The following is a 23,737-nucleotide window of genomic DNA, read 5'->3' as shown; positions in this document are numbered from 1 at the left end:
AGAATTTTACAGACTCGGGTATGTAATGTTTATTTTTACTTTTTAAAGTAAAAAAACAACACGCTTGATTATGTCTTGTTCAAATGTTTGTGAATAAGGCATATAATTATTATATATTTATATATAGAAAATGTGTTAGTTTAAATAAAAATAAAAGTTTTATGTCTCAGAGTTATTTATATATTCATTCATTTACATTAATTTACTGTAGTCAAAAGTGGCAATAGTGCACTTGTGCCAGCACGACCTGATGGCACCTCCTCTGAAGAAACATCTGCTACTACTGGCATTATGAATCAACCTGTGTCTTTAGCTACTGGTAAGCAAGCATGCGTCAAAGGTGTGAACAATAAAATTCCAATAAGGGCTGAAACGATTAGTCTGCATTACTGACAACGTTGACAATACATTTTTTTAGACAAAAATGTTTGTTGTCAAATAGTTGTTTGATCTCATTTACGGTAACATGAGATTATATGAAACTCTAATGATGGTGCGCGAAAGCAGCACTGCAGCTCGCACCTGACTGAGGAAAGACGAAAACACGGCTCACTTTCCTGATGCACTCTAAACTTTCCAAACAGCTTCAGGTGATTTAGATTGCAAAGTATGAGGGAATTATAATGCAGTAATAAAAAATAAGTAAATACAGAAGCACTCCCATTATGGAATGAAGCAGAGCATGTGTGGTTAAGCAAAATATGCATATCAGAGTGTGTAAAAAGCAAACAAACTGGCATTATATCTTTAATGCAACCTTTATTAAAGTTCAAATTATAAAGAAGTGGCAATTCTCTGTGTGGTCAGCTCCGCTTCTATGAGTTGTGTGAAGGGGGAGAGATTGAAACTGCACCCAACTGATGAACACTCTTGCTGCAGCTACATTATAACGTGATGGATTCTGACGTGTTGAATCATATTAAGAAGAGAGAGTTTTGACTACCACCCCTGGAGTCACGAGTTTGAATCCAGGGCGTGCTGAGTGACTCCAGCCAGGTCTCCTAAGCAACCAAATTGGCCCGGTTGCAAGGCAGGGTAGAGTCACATGGGGTAACCTCCTCGTGGTCACGCTCTCGGTGGGGCACGTTTTGGATTGTGCGTGAATGCCTCTGAGAATAGCGTGGAGGCAACTCAGATTTCATTCTGCCACCCGGGTTGAGGCGAGTCACTACGCCACCACAAGGACTTGGAGCATCTTGGGGATTGGGCATTACAAATTGGGGTGTAAAGGGGAGGGAAAAAAAACCTTTAAATTACATTTTTAAAGGGAATTATTTTTAGGTTTAATTAAATAAAAAGGATTTTTAGTACAATTGCAGTATTTGTATTTTTAATATTATATTCAACATTCTCAGACAACAATTTTTTCTTCTGCATTATAGCTGCTAAAGCAAGCAGTCTTGTTTTTAGATATTTATATTGGAAAACAAATCAAAAAGTATTTTGTTTCAGTGTATAATGGGGGAAGACTACCTCTCTCACATTTCTGTTCACTTCAATCCATCTTTAACTCACAAAAAAAATTATTAAATATAAATACTTATTAATAAAGCTGCGTATTGTCAAGTTTCTTGACAATAAGAAATACACAGTAAGAAATACACAGTGACATATATTGGGATTCAATAAGTCATGAGCCATCATGTTATAATCTAGCTGCATTAAGCATGCATGCCTGAGGGACGAGCGTCCCCGCAACAGAGTGTGCCTCAAGCTGTGTTCACACTGCTTGCATTTCTCAGGAATCTTCCATATGACGGTCCGGGGGCATTGAGATTAATGGCGTAAATTTTTTAACGTGTTATTTTTAGTCAAATTAATCGCATTGAATTAAAGTGTAAAATCGACAGCCCTAATATATATATTTATATATATTTTAGGCACTTGTAAAGAATGTTGCATAATGAGGATGTCTTCAAAATATAATTTCATAAACCGTTTTCATTTATCAATTAACGTCATAGTCCATTCAACATAAAAAAAAGACCTAAATCAATGTTTGGTGTGACAACCTTTGCCTATAATAAAGCACCGGTTCACCTGGACACATTTGTTCTTGGTTGTTAGCAGATAGCATGTTCCAAGTGTCTTGGAGAATTGCCACAGTTCTTCTATCTATTTGGCTGTTTCAATTGTTTCTGTCTCTTCATGTAATCCCAGACTGACTCAATGATGTTGAGATCCGGGCTTGTAGTGGCCATAACATCTGTTGAAGGACTTCTTGTTCTTCTTCAGTTCACTTCTATTTGCAAAGGCGATGTTGAAATCTAAAATTGATATTTCCTACTGATAAACTAAAGGCAGAATATATGAAATAACCATTTTAAGACACAGGTTTTTGTGAAAAATATAATGCGCCTAAGACTTCTGCACAGTACTATATATATATATATATATATATAATATGAGATCAAGCTTTTGACCCTTGGGACAATTAAGGGACCTTATTACACAAGTTGCAAACATTCATTGATGCTCAAGAAGACAACACACTACTATATGCATACTTTGTGTAATTATCTGTAATGTAGATTCTGAAGGGCAGTACTAAATAAAAAATAAAAAATCTATTATCTTTCTATTTTTAATTCTCATAATAGGTTACGAAAAGGGTGTGAACATTTGAGACAAAGGGGAATGCAAACTTATCTTCTCAACAATATATTCTGTGTATTAAACCTCTGATTAATGGGTTAATGGGTCTTCCTTTTCTTCTGCTCTCTATCTGGTTTCGGAACAGCAATCTAAATCGAGCAATTCTGTGATTTGGCGACTAAAAACAGCCATTTAATATTTCAGTTGAGGAGCCAATGACTCCTGAGTAATTGTTTTAGTCTGGAGCCCTGCTCAGTCATGTGCGAGCTGCAGTGCTGCTCGTGCGTGTCATTATTAGAGTTTAATGTGTACTCACGTTATTTTAGTTGAGATCAAACAACTATTCGACAATGAAAATGTTTGTCAACAAATTTGTATTATGTCGTTGATAACGTCGACTAAACATTTCAGCCCTTCCATATACTGACACCTTCTAAAGGTTTGGCCAAGAAACGTTCAACGGTCCTGTTCCAAATACCGCACTAAGCCCTTCCTGTCCATAATTGGAGTCCACACTTTGGTGTAGCAATTTCGCATAAAGAATTTGTATCAGTACGCATGAAGTGCATAATTTGGTACATGTCTTAAGAATCGCTGTGGGACAGTGACAAATTGTTTTTGTTTTCTCTTCCTACAGCTCCTGCTGTTACATTAATTCCTAATGCTGTCCAGCCAAGTGGGGCGGCAGGTGGCACACTTGGCCGAACAATTTACATCACTACATAGGTTTCCCTTTTTTTTTCTTCTTTTTTTTTTACCTCTTCCTGAATGAGGCATCTTCTGTTTACATTCAGGAACTAAACATTTTTCTTGCGTTGAGGGCCTTTCACATCAAGGGGACAATATTCGGAGCAAACAAGTCTGCACACAATTAATTCCTGCAGAGCTATTCACATTGATGATGAACATTTGTTTTTGTATTTTATGCTATGTGACGATTCGTTTCTTCATCAAGCGATGAAAGCACTTTTTTGGGGTTTTATTTTGGTGTGAAAGGACCTTTACTCCCAACAGAAAGGCATGACCCCTGTTAAAACAGCCCTACAAATACTCTCTCGATAATATGTGATTTAGGTGTAGTTCTTTGGAGGAGTTGTTGTAAGACTAAATGGTTTATTGTTTATGGTTCAAATCATAATGTAATTATTATGTATTTGTTTTATGTGTTTCAGACTAATCCAGGTCAGCCTCAGGCAAGCTCATTGAATTTGGGACCATCATTTAGTTGTGTCTTGAATAGACAGACGATTACTTTTCTGAATGCTGGTAAGTCTTAACCCAAACCAGTGCTTTATTTCAGTGTTACTCCCTGGCACATTTTTGAGAGATGCGGTACTCGCATGAACATTTCTATGTACAAAATATGAATGTGCACATTTCATATGTCAATTATTGCCATATGTCTGTCACCATGCATTGTTCTTTAAATGTGTTGTTACTGCTACTATTATATTTGTATGGAACATTGCATGGACACATGTTGTTGAAATTATTTTTGCTCCAGCACCACAGTTTATTACTCCAAAGGTAGTCACCTCAGGTACTGCAGCACTGCCAGCACCCCCTGTAAACATCTCTACAGTGCAGATCCCGGTCACCCTCACACTCTGCAGCCCCTCAAACTTACAGAGCATGACCTCAGTGGCCCCTGGCATGACCTTTCTGAGCACCTCAAGTGTCCTAACAACCACAACTACACACACAGGAGGTGAACACTTTTGTAATATATGCTCTTTTTTTTATACTACAGCATTATGTACATGTAAATATGTACTGAAGAAATAGGACTGGGCCATCTGACCAACATCTTATATCATAGTACAAAAATGTTTGATATCACCATAATGGTATCTGTTTCATGTGATGTCACTGTATGACCGTGCAGCCATGTTTGTGACCAAAATTCCATATACCTTCATTGTGCTATGCTGTGAGATGTGGCAAAAGCTGTAGAAATTTTTTTCTATGTCTGTGAAATTTTACTTTGGCAATATTTGAGCTGATTTCAGACCTGTATACACTTCCCTGGGACTTGGCATGGATTAAAAGCATTTATTGTTTTTCTTGGCATTTTTTTATGGGTGTTTTTCCATTCACCGCCACTGCTTTCTCCCGCTGATGTTCACAAATATGGCCGCTGCGAGGAACTGAAACAAACAATAGTATGCAAGAATAAACACCATGCGACCACGCAGCCATCAAACCACACAGGAAGGAGACACATTCTGTCTCCTAGAGATGAACATAGTTTGCCGTGAAAAGAGCAAATCGATCCCAGAACAACAGCAAAGAACCTTGTGGAGATGCTGGAGGAAACAGGTAGACAAGTATCTATATCCACAGTAAAACGTGTCCTATATCGACATAACCTGAAAGGCTGCTCAGCAAGGAAGAAGCCAATGCTCCAGAACCACCATAAAAAACTACAGTTTGCAAGTGCAGATGGGGACAACGATCTTAAATTTTGAAGAAATTTCCTCTGGTCTGATGAAACAAAAATGGTACGTTTTGGCCATAATGACCATCATTATGCTTGGAGGAAAAAGGGTGACGCTTGCAATTTTGGGATGAGACACCATCCCAAACGTGAAGCATGAGGATGGCAGCATCATATTGTTGGGGTGCTTTGCTGCAGGAGGGACTGGTGCACTTCACAAAATAGATGGCATCATGAGGAAGGAAAATTATATGGATATATTGAAGCAACATCTCAAGACATCAGCTAGGAAGTTAAAGCTCAGTCGCAAAAAAAGACAGTGACCCCAAGCATACCTCCAAAGTTGTGGCAAAATGGCTTAAGGACAAATTCAAGGTATTGCAGTGGCCATCGCAAAGCCCTGACCTCAATCTGATAGAAAATTTGTGGGCAGAACTGAAAAAGCATGTGCGAGCAAGGAGGCCTACAAAACCTGACTCATCTACACCAGTTCTGTCTGGAGGAATGGGACAAAATTCCAGCAACTTGTGAGAAGCTTGAGGAAGACTACCCAAAATATTTGACCTAAGTTAATAAATTTTAAGGCAACTAAATACTAACAAAGTGTATGTAAACGTCTGACCCCCTGTGAATGTGATGAAAGAAATAAAAGCTGAAATAAATAATTCTCTCTACTATTATTCTGACATTTCACATTCTTAAAATAAAGTAGTGATCCTAACTAACCTAAGACAGGGAATGTTTTCTACAATTTAATGTCAGGAATTGTGAAAAACTGAGTTTAAATGTATTTGGCTAAGGTGAATGTAAACTTCTGACTTCAACTGTACCAGTCCATTTTATGTATTTTCTTAGGACCAACATTAAAGGTTATAAAGTTTACAAAGGTTAATGTTGGAGGTACAACACCTGCAGCTGTTGGGCAAGTTTTGAGTCCACCTGTGCAGCCCACCATAGCCTTCACCATCCCAAACATGACAGCATCCAAAGCTCCAACACAGTCATTGTCTGGTTGGCTCACTCAGACTACAAGACCTCAAGCACTAAACACTGTTCTTCCTCCTGTCACAGCAACTAACGGTCAGCTTTACAAAGTGATTTGATTTATTTGTATGCTGCTGTTTTTCATTATTTTGAATGATTTGTTGTTGTTGTATAGAGTTTTGTTTTTTAGATATTGGCATCAATTTATTGATTAATGCATTTTTCTTTTTCACTGCAAACAAATTATAAAAATAATTATCAGTATTTTTGTCTTGTTCTTCAGTAAAAATCTCTTTTATTATTTAAACCTCTTTTGAACAATATAAGTTTACTTACAAAAACAATTATTAAGATACTGTATTGAGAGTTTAATGCTTAAAACAAGAAAAAACTAAATAAAATAAACCCTTAAAGGGATAGTTCACCCAGTAAGGCAATCTGTCACTTACTCACCCTCATGCCTTCCCAGATGTGTGAGACTTTTTTTTCTTTTCTGCTGAACACAAATCAAGGTTTTTAGATGAATTTGTCAGCGCTCTTGCTCCTCAAAAGGCAAGTGAATGGGTACCAAAACGGAGATATATTTCTAAAAATCCTTATTTGTGTTCAGCAGAAGAAAGTCATACACATCTGGGATGGCATGAGTAATGAGAGAAGTAAATATTTTTGGGTGAACTGTCCCTTTAAGTTAAATTAAATTTTCTTACACCATTGGCGTATTTAAACATTTTTTCTAAAGGTCACTAAATTGAGTAAAGGTTTTAAGTTTTGTTTTCATGAATCTTTGTCTTGTTTTAAGCATGTTTTGATATTTTTACTGGAAAACAAGGTAAAAATCTGAGGAAATAAATTATTTCTTGCAATATAGGAGGTCTTTGAGAAGTGATTGACCTGAATATTTATTTTACAGTGCTCAACAAAAGAGACTCCAGTTTGCCAACTGTTTGCATTCACTGTCGATTTATATACCAAAAGAATGAGTCCTTCCATGGATACTTCTGTGTAGGTTTCTATTTGTTCCCTTTCAAGATTAAATGCCTGCATACAATGTTGTAAAGCAGTTTCTTCGATTGAGCTTTAATAACAAAACTATACTGTCATATATACCTAAGTCATGTTTATTCTTTTTTTGTTCCCTATTTTCCAGCAATGCAATCAAGATCTTATTAAGAGTATCCAGCATCTGACAGCCAAAACTAAAAAAAGGAGTAAGCGCTTGATGAATAAAACCCATCCCCCACCCTCCACATCTGATGTTTCCTTTTCCAAATCCTCAGACACCTCTCTCCAACATGTCACCACTCCTGAGATCCCAGAGGGAATGCCAAGTCCTGGCACTGGGGATTTTGGCAACCAGCCTAGACTGATCATGTCAATTGAAGACTTCTCCTATGGGCAGCATCCTGGCCACCCAATCCAGGTAGAGCCTGTGGAACCTGTCATGATGAAGTGCCAACTCTGTGATATGAAGATGAAGGGCAACATCAAGTAAGAAATTTGATGTTCTGGAAGAGGGTGATCAAGATATTTAATCTGATTATGTTTATGAGGTTACATGGTGTACATTTGAGAAATTCTTAGTTTTACTCTAGTTTTAGAATTTCTAATTGTGTAAGAATGTACTCTAGAGCAAGAAAGATTTTTTTAATCCTTAAACCCTCAATTTTAAAGGATGATGAACCACATGAAACACCACATGGAAATGGAGCATCAAATAGGAGAAGTAGACTATCATATCATGTGCCAGCATTGCTACAGAAACTTCTCAACACCGTTCAGTCTGCAGTGCCATCTTGAGGCAGTCCATAGCCAAGTGGAGTCCTCAAGTGAGTCTAACATAATAATGTATCCCAGACCCTTTAATTTGTTTGAGTACTGGAGGGTGGGGGGAATTTACTAAGAATACCCTATTACCTACATTAGGGCTGATTTAGGGCCATACATTATGATTGCGTGTGTGATGTTGCTTTTATACAACAGTTCAATGAACAAGTAAATGAAAAAACAATTCTTAGCCAGTGTAGGTATTCATTTTATCTAAACCAAGTCTGTCTAGAAAGTACTCATTTTATATCAAACAATGTTTATTCATAAACCCCAGCAGATAGAGACACGTCCTCTATCGGTTCACGCTGAGAAGCGCAGCAATATGAATGAATAAATGTATCATTACAATTCAAATAGCAAAGTTTGTCAAAATGACAACTTGCCAAATGTTGGCTATACATGCAGTACACTTGAAATACATCACAGAACAAAGCAATAATTAGTGATCTATCTGAATCGTCATGGCAAAAGGAGCGGCGGATGTTTGATTCGCCCATATATAGCCTCTCCATAATTTGAAATGATGCGCAATAATGTTCATTTAACTAATGCTTTTAAAGAAAGGAGACCATTCATCAACATACACATGCCGAGGCCAGTTATGGTCTTAAGCCGGTGCATTCCTGCATGATGGATGAAGCTGAGCTAAAATCACACTGAACAATCGCACTGGGAATAGGCCTATTACCAGTGTCTTTTATAGCAGTCTCCGTGTTGTTAACCTGTCACGTTCATTTGAAGGGCACCACACACTTGCAGATGATCATCAGATCGGGAGCGGCATTAAGAGGAGCGCTGTGAATAATTTTTCTCTTCCTTTGGTGGATTTACAACATATTTAACTAAAGCGTTTGCAATGTTTCAATGCAAAATCTCGATTTTGCGATTTTAAAAAATAAAATAAAAATCGTGTCAAAATGCAAATTCGAATTACTCTGAAAAAAAAAAAACGTACAGCCATAAGTCATAGGAGAAACAAGGATGTGTGTTTGAGAGAGAGAGCGCAAGTGTGATTTAGCTGTTTAACTTTATTCCACAGCTGTAGTGTAGTGTTAGCTTGCTGAAGATAATGGATGAATTTTGGTCGAATAAATTATATTTTCTCTGTGTAAAAATAGCCGTCAGAATGGTGATTCCCCCTGAGTATTTTACAGTAGTCGGTGCATACTCTCCTCCCCATGTTGAATGTTTACATTTCCCAACGTGGACACTTCGGTATACAATAGTATCACGTATGTGCACTTAGTAAGTTGTGGCTCTCTGCTGTGACATGCCTTAATGCTCATGCCTTAATGCTGAAGCTGTTGGTTCAACTGTATTTCCAGCTGTAATGCAGTAGTAGTAATCAGAGCGATCATTGTAACTGGCTCTTAACACAAATGTTCACCCAATAGTTCACCCAAAAATAAAAACTCTCATCATTTACTCACCCATATGCCATCCCAGATGTGTATGACTTTCACTAACAAAGATTTTTAATAGAATATTTCCGCTCTGTTGGTCCATACAATGCAAGTGAATGTTGACCAAAATCTTGAAGCTCAAAAAAGCACATAAATAATATAATAAGGTATATATAAAGGTAATCCATGGCTACATTCACACAGTCAGGTCTGAAAACCGTTTTTAACTGAAAGTCCCATTCATAAAACAGCTTACATTTGCAGTTAAAATGTTGTCTGTATGAGCAAACAACCAATGTCACAACCGTATTTTAACAGTTTTAACCATGGTGACAGTGATTAAAAGATGTTGGCGTTCATAACACCAGCATGTCTTATCACAGTTGTCACCACGTTATTAAATTAGTCCAATCGAGACGCAAGTTCATCCATCAGATCTAGGGCTGCAACTAACAATTATTTTGATGATCGATTAATCTTTGATTATTTGATTAATCGGATAACAAAACAAACATATTTATTTCCTGTATTTTATGGGGGAAAAATATGTGTGTGTGTGTGTGTGTGTGTGTGTGTGTGTGTGTGTGTGTTATATGTAATATAATATATATATATATATATATATATATATATATATATATATATATATATATATATATATATATATATATATATATATTAGGGCTGTCGATTTAACGTGTTAATTCAGTGTGATTAATTACACTAAAAATAACGCGTTAAAAATTTTAATTGCATTAATTGCAATGCCCCCTTACTGTAATATGGAAGATTCCTGAGAAATGCAAGCTTGTAGTACCACCTGTTTACTCCAGAGGGCAGTAAGTGAAACTTCAGCTGCGTGGCAATGCACAGGTTACATAGTGAAGAAAAACACACTTGAGCAGCAGAACAACACAAACATGTGTTATGTTCTTGCGTTGAAAACACTTGGAGCGCAAATCCGAACTAAGGGATCTCAATATGTGTTCTAAGTATTAAACTATATTTAACTTGACACAGTGACCTAAAAATTGTATGTTTATGACACAACGCATCCAAGACGTTATACAAGCATGTCTGACGCAGGTGTACATTGACGGGTCCTTAAACAAGCCCTCATAATAAATCTCCAACTGATTGACAAATTCACTTGTGAAATGGATTGCTGTGAACTGTGTGCCAATGATTGGCTTATGATCAATAATATGGTAGTAAACAATACATTGTATTCTAAAGCCGCTTTTTGTATGGTCTTATCAATGATGAACTCTTCCGCTACAAGAATGTAATGCACTTTAATTATCTGAATATGTTTTATTTTATATTTATATATATATATATATATATATATATATATATATATATATATATATATATATATATAACAGGTCAGACAACCGTATTCTGCAGCTGTGTGAACGTTGCTCATATGACTCCAGTGGTTAAATCTACAGTATATCTTCAGAAATTATATGATTGGTGTAGTTGAGAAACAGATCATTTATAGCAAAACAAGACTTAAATATTGATCTGTTTCTCACCATCACTTATCATATTGCTTTTGAAAATATAGATGTAACCACTGGAGTTGTACGGATTACTTTTATGCTGCCTTTATGTGCTTTTGGAGCTTCAAAGTTCTAGTCACCATCTACTTGTATTGAATGGACCAACAGAGATGCGATATTCTTCTAAAAATCTTTGTGTTCAGCAGAAGGAAAGTCACATCTGGGATGGCATGAGAGAGAATTTTATTTTTGGTTGAACTATCCCTTTAAATTAAATACTTACTGATTTCACCTGATTAAACTAGATTGCGGGTGGAGAGTGAATTACACTGAAACACCATTTTTCATGAAAAATCCTTTGAATTCATCCCAGGTGTTTTGCACCACTGTTGGTACAGTACAGTTGGTGTATGCACTTGTTAATGCATGACTGGAAGTCTTTTAATGTCAACCAACTTAAACTTTTCATTCTGTTCTAAAGGAGTATGTAAGATCTGTGAGTTCTCCTTTGAGACTGAGCTTCTCTTGCTGAACCACATGAAACAAGCTCACAAGCCTGGGGAAATGCCCTACAGGTGTCAGGTAACTTATAATCAGCTGTCTGAGTTTCTGCAATCATGCTTCATTCCATTTATTTAAGCAGGCACTTCATCTTTGATAACACTTGTGTTATCATTTACTTGAGAACCTTGGAAAGTGCTGAGGTTTGTCTTACGTTTATGCATCTCAGGTGTGCGAGTTCCGCTCTTCTTTCTACCAAGATGTTATAGCCCACTTCACAGAGCTCCACAAGGACACCGCTATCTTACTGTGTCCTTTCTGCCTAAAAGTATTCAAGTCTTGCAACGGTTTACAATTGCACTTCACCAAGCATCAGGTAAAGACCGTGTTTGGCACTACAACCATCCAAGCTCTCAATTTTATAGGTATTGGTAAAGTCTCCTAAACAATTAATAACTTAAAAATGCTTTGTTCTGTTTTAATTTTTTGTAGTTCAGAAACTAAAGCTTACAGTGGTTTGTCTTTGTAACAATAAGTGGGTCATTCTCAGGAAATGTTGCACTTTGTGATCTCTTAGTGTCCCGATTACTAACTATTATCAGGATACTGAACCTAAAAAAAGTGATTTTTTGTTTAATTCAGTTTACTTTGTAATGCAAAACTTATTAAAAATAAAAAAAACATTATCGGCTGAATATTGTCGTGGAATATCACGATGAATCTCTCTAAGTTGTAAGAAAACTCTCAGAGTCTTGAGTTCCAGATGCCAAAATTGTAGTTTATTGAACACCAACAAACATGAGACCGGCCAGCTGTCCGTTCTGACTGTCTTAGTCCAAAACCTCCTCTTCTATACAGTTTGTTATCTGGCATTACCTCATTTCTGAGCCCCTTTGTTATTTTTGTAACCAATGGATACTATTTGCCACCATTATCTCACAGAGCCTTTTGATATCTTTTTACTGGTAGAAACTTGGCTTTAGTCTATCTTCAAGGTCCTTAGTCTCATTATTTTGTTACAGCTGGGTGCTCTTTGTGGCCTCTGCAGCATCAACACTTTTAGTAACCTCATATGCTCTCTCCTGGGTCACACAAAGGCCAGGAAACTCATATAAGTATTTTGATATATAAGAAACATACTAGAATATTGAAAAATATACTATAATATCAGTCAATGTACATGTGCCCATTCATTATAATCCCCATTACATTTTGAAGGGATATACTGTATACACTATGCAAATCTAGTTATACTAAGTGCTTCCTGTATTGAAAATGCAGAATCAGTCTTTGTCCACCATGTTCTATTCAACACGAATATGCTATGACTTTTCCCTCTTTTTCCCTCTTACAATGGTTTGGTCTTTCTGACATCATATTTGATGGAGTGACATTTAAAACTACATTCAAAATCAAGTAAATTGCACACAATTTTATGATATCTGTCCATATTTCATAATATTTACACTTAAAAGTATGGCCTCAATATTATAACTCTGTTAAGAGGGGGGAAATTCTTTTTTTTACAGTGATCATATTTTCACAGAAGATTTTTTCACAGAAATTTGTACAAGAATTGGGATAATGGTTTAAGAATCTGCAATTGAAAACCTTTACTTGTCTACTAATCTAAAAATCCCCCCATAGTGGTCCCCCAAAGTCTATGTCAGGCACAGCCCTGGTATTTTGGGCCTGAGCTGGGACTATATGATCTCTTGAAAGTTAAGCAGTAACCAAATGAAATGATAAACATTGACATTTTTACACAAATATTTTCTGAGAATTACTACTGTAATATGTGGCAAAGTACAATTTGATAATTTAGTTAATTACCTTGGTGGATGTGTATGTTACTAGACTGCATCTGTTTCAATCCTGTTAATATGTGAATTTGTTTGTACAGAAAAAAATCAGTGCCGCATTGTGACAAATGCCGACTTCAGTTCCTTTTTCCAAAGGAAAATGCAAAACACCAAGAAAAGTACCATGGGACCTTTGTTAGGCCCAAGCAATTGGAGGGCCTCAGGCCTGGCACAAAGGTAAGAGACTCCCACATTTAATCTGTCATTTTAACAAAGAAATCCATCTAGGGATGGATGAACATTTTGGCAAAATAATTTTAATTGTTCACTAACCATTATTGATAATTTAACTCTTAATTGGCAATTAACTTAAATGAAACACTTAACGCCTCACACATGCAGACGTTGGGAATATTGAAATGATTCTAACAGTGTTACATAATCAAAACATTTAGCCGTATTCCGATTTTTTGCGCTATACACTATCTTCACTGCACCTGCTCCCTGTTCCGTCCGCCAGTCTCATTACAATTATTTCTGATCAAGATAATGGGCAAAATATTCTTTGTGATCACCCTACACACCTGTTGTGTGATCTCCTCACATTTGCATTGTAAACTTTGTAGAATTGTCAGAATACTAAAATGTTTCATTAATTGCTCAAGGCTTCTGAAACATCGGCAGATGCTAGTTTAGTAAAATCAGCCTTGTTGTCATTCACATAGTTTAATGTCATAATTTTAAAGCTAATTTTATAATTTATTAGGTTTATTTCTTGTTCATGGTCTTGTGTGTTTACCGTTTGCCACGTGTCTACTTCAGGTAACCATCCGAGCTTATGCCTCGAATAACCATGCTGACAGTACTGCCAACCGAGATCAATTAGGAGCATCTCTGATGAACACTCCCACCATTGGTGTGGCAAAGACCTTTACAAACACCTCATCAGTATCTGTGGGGTCTCAAACTGTCAACAGGACAGTAATTCCTACAGTGAAAAAGTCAGTGGAGAACATGGTTGAGCTCATGGTTAAGCTTGAGAAGCAGTGGTGAGTGTTTCCTTGTATTTTCTCTTTATTTGATTTTTATTTGTTTGCAGTTAGTGTATTACATTTTAATTATTTACAGATGAAAAAATGTCTATATAGGCTTAAGAAACAATATTGACGAATAACCATCTTACTCCTCCAACAAGCCAACAGAAAAACACTTCTGCATGGAATGTAACTACGAGATTCCATATTTTTCCAACCATTTTCCCACATATGTGTGCTGTTCCCTCTGCCAATACCACACCTGCTGCTCCAGAGCTTATGCCAATCACATGATCAGGTAAAAAAAGAAGAAGAGATGTTTAGTTTGTGATGTAGTGTTCAAACAGTTTATTTGTGAAAAAGGTGTTTTTTAGTTTTTTATTTTCATTTGCAGTGTACATGTTCCTCGCAAAAGCACACACAGATATATCACCTTATACAAACCATGCCCAAAGTAAGAGATTATTTTTTCTTCTTTTTTTCTGGTATGCTTGTATTTTTGCTTTTATGTTCAGTGTTGATTTTGAAATGTTTTGCAGGAAGGGGTGGATAAGCTGTACCAAATGTAAATTCAAAACTCGGATTGGAGATTTGATGCCCAAGCATCTCGTTGATAATCCTAACCATCATGCAAGCCAATGCACCCTGCATGGTAAGATGTGTATTTGTCTAATAAAAATGTTTATGATAGTGCTAGTCACATTCATTTTACTTATCATATTCTTCATATTTCAGATGGAGTTTCACATGGATATAAAAGGTAAGTTGATTTCAGTTCTCCTAATCATGCTTTAAGTCATGTGTACCACTGCCTCTGGGCTTATTTCACTGTAGGTTTTCATAATAAAGATGCTTCACAATGGTAAATGGTCTGCATTTATATAGCGCTTTTTTAACCTTAGAGGTTTTTCAAAGCGCTTTACACTGTGACCCATTCACACACAAACACACACACACACACCAATGACGGCAGAGCTGCAATGCAAGGCGCTAGCCTGCCATTGGGAGTTACTTGGGGTTCAGTGTCTAGCTCAAGGACACTTCTGCATGTGGAGTCATGTGGGCCAGGAATCGAACCGCCAACCCACTCTACCACCTGAGCCACAGCCGCCCCAAATATATTTAATATGTTTAGTAGAAGGTAAAAGAGGTAAATTGGATTCCATTAAGGCTGTGCAATATTGATAGACAAATAATAATGTGATTTATGGTTGATTTTGTGATTATGTGATTTTGGCAAGTGTTTTTTTTTATTTTATTTTTATTCATACATTTTACTTAAAAAAAAAAAACATTATTCAGAAGCACGTTTCAGGTGGGAAAAAATTGTCTTTGCATTAGTAGTAGATGATAGTGTCAGTTTCTGTTCTGTTCTCTCAGACCATTTTTGTGAACTGCATTCTGATTAGAAAGATGTTCAAAAGATGTGCACCTATCAGAATAGCAAATGAAACATCACAGAATTCTGTGTATAATAAAATAATATTTAAGCTTGCTGCCGTTTTAAAATTGCACGTGCTCCTATTGCGATTATATTAATTGCGCAAGCCTAGTTTCCATCATCTCTATCTTATGAATTGATGTCTTTGTAGATTTGTCTTCATTCCAACGAAGTTAATCCCAGGAGGTCAGCGACTCAACAATGGAGTCCATTTGAATTTGCAACTAAAGCAATTGGAGAGTTTATTTCCTCTCTCAACTAAACGCCGTCCTCGAGCCAGCAACGGAGTAACACTACCTCCTGTCCCCGCTTATACACCATCCCTGCCCATTCAGGTTCAGCCTATTAAACAAAGTGCCGTTCCAGGCACATCAAAATCAGCTGTGAATGGAGAGCTTTCCAGAGGCAACCAGCTTGATATAGGACGTACAATGGAAAAGTCACTGCGTATAGCCCAACTGAAAATTATACTGTATGCTCTCTGCTGTGGGGTTCCTCAGTCAGCAAATCATTTCAACATTCAACCAGAAGTCCAGTCTCTACTTTTGAATCGTCAGCCCTTGAGAAACATAGAAGACTTGACTTCTCAGTCAGCCGACAGGTTAGTGGAATGGGTGCTGTCTCAATGTGAGCAACAGCTGCCTATTGATGAATTTAACCTGTTCAGCAAGGCCTCAGTTTTCATGGGCAGTATAGGTAGACCAAACATCTCTTATGACTGGGTGGTTGATTTCTTTCTGCATCATGATCTAGGCTTGCAGGCTTTTGCAACATCCAGCAAATTGCTACCACTAAAATCTCAGGCGCTTGAGCACTCCTTTAGCCTCTTTTTGAAACAGCAAGTTACCTTACAAACTTTTAGACTGTCTGCTATTGGTGCCATGGATGAGCTCTCCATCTTTATTGATATGGAACGGCTGGAGAAAGCCTCTGCTGATTCGTCCTCAGTGATGTCTGCTTTTAAGTTGATGGGCACAACGCCGCCACTGATAGATGTTGTGTTCACAGCTTTGGCTGATGGAACCATGCTGTCCACCATGCTTTTCCTTAGAGGAGACCCTCTCAGACCAGATGCACCTTCCATGCCTGACTTCATCGTTCTGGAGGCAAGACCACAGGGGTTCACAAACGAAGAGAGACTTCAGCTTTGGTTGGACAAGGTTTGGCGGCCACATGTGAACTCCAGTTCTGGAGGCAAAGGATTACTGATTATTGACACCTACAAAGGACACATGGATGATGAATTCTTGGCAGTGCTCAACAGTGCTAGCACCATGCCTAGTGTGATCCCCTGCAGTTGCTCTGGTCGTCTACAGCCCCTAGAGGTCTGTATGGGGCCTGTTTTGCATGAGTTTCTTCATGCTCGCTGGAGCCAGCACGTGACAACAGCGCTACAGGACTTAGTTGGGGCAAAACCTGCCGACCTGGCTCTTCAGCTCTCTGGCTGGCTTGTTGAGGTATTGGATATCGTGACAGCAGAACCAAAACTAAGTTTTCGTTCTTTTGATCGAGTTTTGAGCACAAATTCAGAGGAAACCTCTGAGCTTGTGCGGAGTCTTACCGATGCTCTCATTTCTAGGAAAGTGCAAGAAGAGAAAGCTAAGCAGCAACATTCTGAGGTGAAAGCTGATTCATCTAATGTTGCTTCTCCAAACTCTTGGCCCTCCCCAACAAGCAGCATCCTTGCATTGAGAAAGATCTTCGAGAAATCTTCGAGAAAGACAGTGACCTAGAATCTTTCCATGGTTTTGAGGAGTCAGATATGATAGATCATTAAATTCCTTTTAAATTGATTAGCATTTTATTACTGGCTCTACAGCTCAAGTATTTTCAGACTCTTGCACATACCTCCAGGCATTTTGTGTGCCACCTTCCACAGATAGAGATTTCAATTTTGAAACACAAGAAAACTGTCTTTGAAATGGCGAGTCCTCTTTTACCTCAAAGTAGAAAGCTATTGCTTGAACATGTCTTTATGATTGCAGATGTAAATGTTTGTTGATCTAATGGCTGCTTAAGGTCCCTGGTGTGAAGGTCTCCGTTGACAGATCATGGCTTATGTTGTTCTTTTGACTTACAGCTTGTTACACTATTCACTTCAGTATATCACTGTTTCCCTTTTCATCAGGTTTGATTTGTTTTGCGGAATGTGCATTAATGGAAATTATCTGAAATCTTGCTACCAACTGTATTTAGGGCTATATTGTAACATATTTGATTATATTTTAATGAATAAACACTTAATAGGTATACATTTTCAGCTTTGTTATATGATTAAGCGTTGTTACATTTTAAGCAATGTATTATTTGTTGTTCTTAAAAGAAATTACCATGGTCCTCCAAACATATCAAAGCTAGAAGTATTTCTTAGTGTGACTATTACTGTAGTTCTTATGATGGTCAGTTAAAACTAAGAGTTAATGAACTGTGTAGGAATGTGTACTTGACTACCAATAATTAAGACCTACAGAAGTTACACTACCAATGTTTGGTACTACTTAGAATTTTTTTTCATTAAACTGGTGCATCTGATTGATCAAAAACAGAAATAAAATAGAATTATTACCATTTGCATCATTTTTATTTCTGCATTCATTTTTACCTGTTATGGCAAAGCCCAAATAACCATTATTGTTAAGAAAACAGTAAGTCACCCTTAAGAAAGAGGAAAAGAACCTTAAGAATTGATGGTAAACGATCATAAAAGATCATTATGGATAAATTAATCTATGAATGAATCTTCACTTGAGCACTGAGGAACAATTTAAATAAAGTGTATATTTAAAGTTATTTGTAACATGTGTTTTCTAACTTTCAATTTCATGCATGCTCCATGAATAAAAGTATGATTTCAATATTAAAGACACATTATTTTAAAACTCTGGGCAGCTGTGTACATGATTGTAACTATAAATCTACTAATCTGAGGGTCAAAGCATGGATGTTTGTCCTAATTTAATTGTTATGGGTCCATGTTAAATATCTATACACAACTTAAATATAAAAAAGTACAATGGTGACACAGAAAACAACTTTTGGAAAATGCATTTATGTATAACAAAAGAGAAACAAGTCTAACTATAGTCTTGACAATACAATAATGATCTGGTGGTGCTAAGGGCATGTCCAAATATGACGTCTCATTCAAAACCACTGCAATAAAAAAAAGAACAGTTGTTGAGTCAAAATAACTGATCCTGCAATCATGGTATAACTGTAAATGTATTTACAGCACTGATATTTATATCCAAAAGCCTGGAATGACACTGAAGCAACACTAAATATAAAGTTGAAGACATTTCAAGAATACATAAATGTAAAATACAGATAGTTGTAGAGTTATCTATACAAAAACTATTTAGTGTAAGTTTGATAAAATGGCAAAAGTGTAAAGTGAATATCAGAGTTTGGTAAAACTTCACAATAAGGTTCCATTTATTAACATTAATAAATGCATTAGGTATCATAAACAAATTATTAATACAAGTTTACAGCATTTTTTTCTTATGTTAGTTAAAAAAAATGTTATTTATGTTATGTAATTAATGTAATACCAATTAATGTGCATTAACTAATACAACTTTGTATTTTTTTTTTTTATGTATTAGTATATGTTTTAATTAACATTAACTAAGATTAATAAATGCTGTAAAGTTATTGTTCATTGATATTTAGTACAATAACAAATGGAACCTTATTGTAAGTGTTATCCAGAGTTTCACTGCTTAGTAATAAACGTCCATTGAAAATGTGACATTTTCATTCAAAGATGCATCATAAATAATTTCATTTTACCTGACCAGGTGGGCAATGTCCCAGTTTGTTTCAGATGACAGTGGTCCGATAATCTCAACACCTTCAGCGGTCACAATTGCAATCTCATGCTATACCAAAACCCAAGAAAATGTATCATTTTAAATGATTCAAAAATATACTTGAAGCACATACAATGTTTTATCTGGGATGATCTTTTCAATTAATTGTCTCTTGATGAAGAGAGCAAAGAGCACATCTTACCCTGTTGTAGGAGCGGGCATCGCGGTAGTACAAAACTTTAAGGCATCGCTCTATCAGTGCTCGTGCCTCATCCTTTGTAATTTCTACCTTGTTTTCCAGCGCCTCCCTCATTAAGGGCTGCAAAAATATACACACATTTGATTAACTACTGCTTCACATAATAACTTAGTTCTTCACATTACATGACTTTGTGGATGAAAAGCTGACAAAAGTATTTAAGCTTTATTTAACCAGCCAGATATTCCAACTTAGAATTCTCCACTGAAATGTATACACCAATATCCAACTTTCTAAAAGATACTTTTGTACTGTTGAGACCAATATAATCCAAGATGGATCAGGAGTGCAGCAGCTCATCTTTTCAAAGGCGTATACATTTTCAAAAGCAACAGTAGCATTCAAAAACCTTACCTGAGCCAAATGAGCACCAAATCCTGTTGCAACTGTTGGGGCTTCATAGGCAACTCCCAACTTGTCCACATAACCAAGAAAGCTTGAGGGAGACAAATAACAAAAAAATGATTATTGTTCAATGAAACTTTAAGCTGAAGTATGTAACTTTCTGTGTTAAAATAATTTCACCTAGCCAGCCATGATACGCAGAGACAACTAGAAGACATTCATATTTTTTTTTTTTGTTGTAACTGTTAGCACTGTGTCTCTGTGGCACTATGAAAATCCTGTGTTGAGCAACCCCTCTATACAAACACAAAGACACTGACACGACCAATGGCGTTTCTCTTTGTTTGACAGGCTTATTCGGAAAGTGCTTTTGAAAACAGTTTATTTTTGCAATTTAATTTGGTGGCGCAGAAATTACATCAGCTTTAAGAAAACGTAAACAGCTGAATTAAATTATTCTAACAAAAAAAGGAACTACTTGGTACACTGAATAATTTTTGGATGGAAATGGTCTCACCTTTCTCCATTGTTAAATCCACCAATGACCACTGTGTTCCACAAAGGGTTCATCTTACTGCGGCGATTGTACATGACCCGCGTGAGCCAGGAGTGGATTGCTTTGGGAGTGTAGCCGTGTCCATCTCCAAGAAGCTCCTCATCGATCCTAAACAAACACAGATTAGAAGCTTGCCCTCTGAAATATTAGTTTGTTTTAAAGACTGAACATACAACACACTTCTGCTTTTTCTTGGTTTGATATGTTAATAATTTGAAGCCTTACACCGATACAAACCTGATACATGATTTTTATTTTTTACAAATATCAACCAAATTGTAAACAAATTACTATATACGTACACCATCTGTTCAATGATCTGTTTGAGGTATTGATAGTCTGCATAGTCTCCTGAGGCTCCCAGGATGGTGCTGTTGTTGACTTTCATTAATCTGGAGATGTTTCGGAACCGTGCCAGGGACCCATAAGAGCCGAGCATGTCAGCAGCAATGATAACACCACCATTAAACTTCACACCCAGCACTGATGTGCCCGTTACCATGGGGTTGCTGATAAACAAAAAAAAAAGTGATTCAACAAACAGGTTTTCAATGCATTTATATACACTGGTGGCCAAAAGTTTGGAATAATGTGCAGATTTTGCTCTTATGGAAAGAAATTGGTACTTTTCTTCAAGTGGCAATCAACTCATCACAATGTATAGTCAGGAAATTAATAAGGTGAAAAATTACTATTACAATTTTTAAAAAAATACATAAAAAAAAGTTCAGAACTTCTTAAACTACAAGGAGTTCTCATCAAAAAATCCTCCATGTGCAGCAATGACAGCTTTGCAGATCCTTGGCATTCTAGCTGTAAGATTGTCCAGATACTCGGATGATATTTCACCCCTCACTTCCTGTAACACTTGCCATAGATGTGGCTGTCTTGCCAAGCACTTCTCACGCACCTTAAAGTCTAGCTGATCCCACAAATGCTCAATGGGGTTAAGATACATAACACTCTTTTCCAATTATCTGTTGTCCAATGTCTGTGTTTCTTTTCCCACTCTAACCTTTACTTTTTGTTTTTCTGTCTCAAAAGTGTCTTTTTCTTTGCAATTCTTCCCATAAGGTCTGCACCGCTGAGTCTTCTCTTGACTGTTGTACATGAAACTGGTGTTGAGCAGGTAGAATTCAATGAAGCTGTCAGCTGAGGACATGTGAGGTGTCTATTTCTCAATCTAGAGACTCTGATGTACTTATCCTCTTGTTTAATTGTACATCTGGTCTTCCACATCTCTTTCTGTCCTTGTTAGTCCTCTGCCAGTTGTCCTTTGAAGACTGAAGTGTACACCGCTGTATGAAATCTTCAGATATTTGGCAATTTCAAGCATTGTATATCCTCCATTCCTCAAAACAATGATTGACTGACAAGTTTTTAGAGTAAGACATTTCTTCTTTTTTTTGCTAATATTGACCTTAAGACATGCCAGTCTATTACATACTGTGGCAACTCAAAAACAAACACAAATACAATGTTAAGCTTCATTAAATGAACCAAATAGCTTTCAGCAATGTTTGATATAATGGTAAGTGATTTTCTAGTACCAAATTAGCAATTTAGCCTGATTACTCAAGGATAAGGTGTTGGAGTGATGAATGCTGGAAATGGGGCCTGTCTAGATTTGACAAATTTCTTTTTTCAAATAGAGGTGGTGCTGTTTTTTATGTCAGTAATGTCCCGACCATACATTATGATCAATTGAATGCCACTTTGGTGAATTAAAGTACCAATTTACTTCTGAAACAGAAAAATATGTGCATTATTCCAAACTTTTGGCCGCCAGTGTATACAGTGTGTATTTATTTCTGGTTTGTCCTAAAATGAAAATTCTCATAATTTACTCTCATGCCATTCCAGATGTGAATTACTTTTTTCTGCAGAACACAAAGATTTTAAGAAGAATATTTCAGCTCTGTTGGTTTATTCAATGCAAGTGATTGGTGACCAAAACTTTTGTAGCTCCAAAAATCACAAAGGAAACATAAGTAATCCATATGACTCCAGTAGTTAAATCCATTTCTTCAGAAGCTATATAATAAGTGTGGGTGAGAAACTGATAAACATTTTATTTTTATTTTACTCTAAATCTCCACTTTAACATCAGAAAGTCACATGTGGTGCCTGTGTATTTTCACATCTGAAAGTGGAGATTTAGAGTAAAAAGAGACTTAAATATTGTTTCTCACCCAAACTGATCAAATCACTTCTCAAGATATGGAGTCGTATGGATTACTTTTAAGTTTGCTTTATGTGATTTTTGGAGCTACAAATGTCTGATCACCATTCACTTGCATTTTATGGACCTAGAGAGGTGAAATATTCTTCAAAAATCTTTGTGTTCAGCAGATGAATTAAAGTCAGATCTGGGATGGCATTAGGGTGAGTAAATGAGGAGAGAATTTTAATTTAATTTTACACCTTTAAAATTTGGTACAAAGACATTTGTTAGCAGCAGTACTTAAAGTCAAATTAAATTATATCAAAGTTCACAACTCATTTGATTTAATTAGTCAAAAACTTGATTTCATGGCACGTGTTTACATAAAAAAAAAAAAAAAACAGTATTATACTTGCAAATTTTAATACCTGATATATTATTGTACATTCTGCATTTCTATAAATTGTGTCCATTTTTTATTTAATTATTTTTATTTTATCAGTATTTGTCACTATTTTAAACGCAATTGGTCAACAGTAATACTAAATTACAATGATTACAACTGTAGAAATTCAATAAAAAATACTCTATTCTACATATATTTTACAGTTTTATATTAGGTCCAAACCTGGTTCAGATAATTGCCTAATCATTAGCATTATTGCTAAAAAAGCTAGCTGATCTCTGGACATTTTAAATTGTACTTTTTTTTTACAAAGTTCAACAGATAAAGGGAAAAAGTATATAAAATGGATTCAAGATGGCATAATAATTAACAAAAAGCCGTCAACATACACTGGAAACTGTTCGCCAGTGTAAACAGCAACTTTCCTCCATGATGATGCAGCAGTGAGAAGGCAAATCGAAACCGCAAACTGAGCGACAAATAAACACAATATCGAAATTAACTTACAGTGTGTGTTTGATGGGTCCACAACCAGGAACCGTGCTGCTGCTGTTACCCGGGAATGAATAAAACTGACCGGGTTTCGGTCCATTCTCCCAGAAATTCAGCTTCAAACCATTCGACTCCATGTTCGAGATTGACGGAAATGACGACACTTAT

At 36.4% G+C, this 23,737-nt stretch overlaps 1 protein-coding gene across 1 annotated transcript; it reads right to left on the bottom strand.

Moving 5' to 3' along the window:
- Positions 1-18,087: 18,087 nt before the first annotated feature.
- LOC127650691 (proteasome subunit beta type-4-like) lies at positions 18,088-23,723 on the bottom strand. The gene is made up of 7 exons (XM_052136284.1): positions 23,585-23,723; positions 20,810-21,016; positions 20,469-20,615; positions 19,961-20,042; positions 19,550-19,666; positions 19,328-19,416; positions 18,088-18,685 (listed from the first exon to the last, which is right to left on the bottom strand). The coding sequence occupies exons 1-7, from the start codon at positions 23,704-23,706 to the stop codon at positions 18,673-18,675; spliced, it is 777 nt and encodes a 258-aa protein (XP_051992244.1). The 5' UTR covers positions 23,707-23,723; the 3' UTR covers positions 18,088-18,672.
- Between the last annotated feature and the right edge of the window lie 14 nt (positions 23,724-23,737).

This window comes from Xyrauchen texanus, chromosome 10 (genome assembly GCF_025860055.1).
Source record: "Xyrauchen texanus isolate HMW12.3.18 chromosome 10, RBS_HiC_50CHRs, whole genome shotgun sequence".
Classification (NCBI taxonomy): Eukaryota; Metazoa; Chordata; class Actinopteri; order Cypriniformes; family Catostomidae; genus Xyrauchen; species Xyrauchen texanus.
Note: the sequence above shows the minus strand (reverse complement) of the source record. Positions and strands in the feature narration are given on the sequence as shown.